The sequence below is a fragment of the Buceros rhinoceros genome, unplaced genomic scaffold (assembly GCF_000710305.1).
Source record: "Buceros rhinoceros silvestris isolate BGI_N320 unplaced genomic scaffold, ASM71030v1 scaffold29047, whole genome shotgun sequence".
NCBI lineage: Eukaryota > Metazoa > Chordata > Aves > Bucerotiformes > Bucerotidae > Buceros > Buceros rhinoceros.
Window position 1 is genome coordinate 4,061 of NW_010422046.1, and position 3,376 is coordinate 7,436.

The 3,376-nt window shown below is 53.2% G+C and overlaps 1 protein-coding gene across 1 annotated transcript in view; it reads left to right on the forward strand.

Annotated features, from left to right (window-relative positions):
* TOP3A (topoisomerase (DNA) III alpha) overlaps nt 1-3,376 on the forward strand; it is a gene marked incomplete at its 5' end in the record, with an annotated part of 8,896 nt that overhangs the window by 2,947 nt on the left and 2,573 nt on the right. Inside the window, 10 exons of the mRNA XM_010139917.1 lie at nt 1-82; nt 306-406; nt 536-610; nt 719-801; nt 920-1,127; nt 1,285-1,470; nt 1,897-2,026; nt 2,436-2,549; nt 2,630-2,795; nt 3,155-3,298. Of these exons, the coding sequence (XP_010138219.1) occupies nt 1-82; nt 306-406; nt 536-610; nt 719-801; nt 920-1,127; nt 1,285-1,470; nt 1,897-2,026; nt 2,436-2,549; nt 2,630-2,795; nt 3,155-3,298 (1,289 nt within the window). The remainder of the gene's footprint in view (nt 83-305; nt 407-535; nt 611-718; nt 802-919; nt 1,128-1,284; nt 1,471-1,896; nt 2,027-2,435; nt 2,550-2,629; nt 2,796-3,154; nt 3,299-3,376) is intronic.

Genomic DNA, 3,376 nt, shown 5'->3' on the forward strand with positions numbered 1-3,376 from the left:
CAGTTCCCCACACTGGGGTTTGTGGTGGAACGCTTCAAAGCCATCCAGGCCTTCATCCCAGAAGCCTTCTATAAAATAAAAGGTACGCCAGGGGAAAGCGAGTCCGGGCTCCATCGGGAAGGGCTTGGTGTCTACAGAAAGGGAGGACAGGAGGGCAGCAAGCAAACAACGCTGCAGAGGTGCTTTCCCCTCCTTTGCCACGACCACTACACAGCACCCAAAGGTTTCCCAGCAGCGTGGCCCCACGTCCTCTCTGCATTTCCCTCGAGTTGCTCCTGTATCACTCAGCTCTGTTGTTAATGCAGTGACACACGACCGCGAAGACGCCAGCGTGGTCTTCAACTGGAAGAGGAACCGGCTCTTTAACCACACAGCGTGCCTGGTCCTCTACCAGATGTGTATGGAGGTAGGAAGGCTGGTAACTAGTTGTGTAATCCAGTAGCAGCCAAGTATTTCCTGCGTCCCTCTCACTCCAGACCTTTAAAGAACAGTCCGTGTGAGGTCTTGAAAGGGATTTTTCTTACTCTGCCTTTAGGATCCAGTAGCAACTGTGGTTGAGGTTGTGAGCAAACCAAAGAGCAAATGGAGGCCCCTGCCCCTGGACACGGTGGTACGTTTGCACTGTGCTCGAAGGACTGATCTGAGAGAAGCTCTGAACAGATGTTTTACTCCTCACTCACAAATACTTCTTTTTTTTTTCTGGCCCTTCCCAACACAGGAACTTGAGAAGTTGGCTTCCCGCAAACTGAAAATAAACGCGAAGGAAACCATGAGAATAGCGGAAAAACTCTACACTCAAGGGTAAGAAAACGAGACTGGGCTCGGAAGCTTAATTCTTTCCAAAGTAAACGGTCTTTGTAGTCCAGAAAGGAAGAATCTTGGAGCACCTCTTAAAGGGCTCTTCTGTCATTCTTCTAAGGTTCATTAGCTACCCGCGAACAGAGACCAATGTTTTCCCCAAGGAGCTGAACCTCTCCACCTTGGTACAGCAGCAAACGCAGGACCCAAACTGGGGAGCGTTCGCACAGAGGATTTTGGATCAGGGTGGGCCGACCCCTCGGAGCGGAACCAAATCCGATCAGGCTCACCCTCCCATTCACCCCACAAAATACGCTGCGAACCTGCAGGTGAGTGTAGCACAGGCAGAGGAAAGGGGGGAGTTGTACTGCTTGATAAATAAAAGTCTTAAAATATGGTGTTGAGCTCACCTGAGATCTCACTGGTATTTCTTGACATCTCGTGAACGCAGGAGGACGCTGACGGTTTTTTGCTGTTTGACTTTAGGGCAATGAGCAGAGGCTGTACGAGTTCATCGTGCGCCACTTCTTGGCCTGTTGCTCGCAAGATGCCAAGGGACAGGAGACAACCGTGGAGATCGACATCGCTAACGAGCGATTCATTGCTCAAGGGCTAATGATCCTGGCCCGGAACTATCTGGAGGTCTACCCTTATGAGAAGTGGAGCGATAAGGTAATACCCGTGAGAAACAAAGATAGGAGAGGCTGAAGGACTTGGGGTTTAAAACTGCGCTGTGTTGCCAAGGCCAGACCCCTCTACAGACCGTCCTTTGGCAACCTCTGCCCCACTGGCTGCTGCTCTCAGAGCCATCTCTGCTTTATCGTGCCAGCTTTGGAGAGATTCTGCCCCTTCCGACACCGCAGCAGAGACCACACAGGGCTGGGGGTTAACTTTACTCACCAAGAGGAGCTGCAGTTGCTGCTCCATGGTCTCTCTGATGTGGTGACTCGTCACTGGCTAATCCTGAGGACCCTGAGGCTGGATCTCCTCCAGAACAGGGTGCTGCTCTCTTCCTGCGCCAGCCTGCTGTTAGCGTGACATTTTCTCTGCAGTGAATGGACCAGAAGGCAGTTTCAAATGCATTCTCCTTCCCTTCAGGTTATCCCACTGTATCAGAAAGGGTCTCGCTTTCAGCCCACTACAGTGGAGATGGTGGATGGGGAAACCAGCCCTCCATTGCTCCTCACGGAAGCAGATCTCATTGCTCTCATGGAGAAACATGGCATTGGTCAGTATGGGCAGCGCGGTCTTGTGCTTTTGGGACAGCTTTGTTCATGAGCTTCATCTCAACCTCTCTGACACCAGTTCTGTCCCACCCTCAGAGTAGGAAATTCTCTAGATGTTGCTTCAGACAAAAAATTACTTAAATATGCAGAACAAAGGGACAGGAGAGACCTGCAGGCAAAGTCCCGAGGTCCTGAGGAGCCTGCAGCGCGTCTCCAGTACCTTGGGAGATGTGCAGTGGAGGGCCCGGGGTGTGCCTGCCAGCACCTTGTTGGCCTAAGTGCCAGTGGGACACAAGGGCAGTGCTGCCCCTGCCCAGAAGTTGCCTCCTTGTCCCTTTAGCACCTTGCACCAGGCCCAGGGGAAAGTGCTTCTTGGCACCTGATTTGACTTAACAACCTGGCTGCTTTCAGGGACTGACGCCACTCATGCCGAGCACATTGAGACCATAAAGACGCGGATGTACGTGGGCCTCACAGCGGATCAGCGGTTCCTCCCCGGCCACCTGGGCATGGGGCTGGTGGAAGGTAAGGGCAGTGCCCATGAGGAAGGTGGCAGGTTCCCTACTTGCTCCTTCCCTTTGCTTACTGTGAGGTCTGTACCTCAGGCTACGACTCCATGGGCTACGAGATGTCCAAGCCTGACCTTCGAGCTGAGCTGGAGGCTGATCTGAAACTGATCTGCGAGGGGAAAAAAGACAAATCCGTGGTGTTGCAGCAGCAGGTCCAAAAGTACAAGCAAGTCTTCATCGAAGCTGTGGCCAGAGCCAACAAGTGAGTCCTCTCTTTGCCATCTTCTCTTCGCTCTGCTGTTCAGGGAGGTGCTGGCTTCTCCTCCAGGGCGCAGCCTGGAGTGGGGTCCTGTCACGCTGCATCCCTGGAGCTCTGCCCAGTGTGTACGGGCATTTGCATGGGAAGGGATGACTCGCAGCCTGGCACACTGTCATGGGCTGGTGGCAGCTAACTGCTCATCTTGGTGTAAACCCTTATAGTTAAATGGAGAGCTGGCAACACGCACTGTCCTCTTTGACACCAAGCCTGTTCCAGAAGCGTGGAGAAGCTCAGAGGGGCTGTGTGGAGGACAGCCTCACTGCAGAGGAGACACATGGGATGCTCGGCCTGTTTCTTTCTAGGTTGGACCAGGCCCTGGCACAGTACTTTGGAGAAGCCACAGAAATTGCAGAGCAAGAGGAGGTCTACCCAGCAATGCCTGTTTCTGTTCGGAAGTGTCCGCAGTGCAACAACGACATGGTGCTGAAGACCAAGAAGAATGGCGGGTTGGTGACCTTCCTGTGGTAGAAAGTAGCTCTTGTGTTGGTGTGTGCCTTTCTAGGCGTTGCGGGCTGAGCTGAACC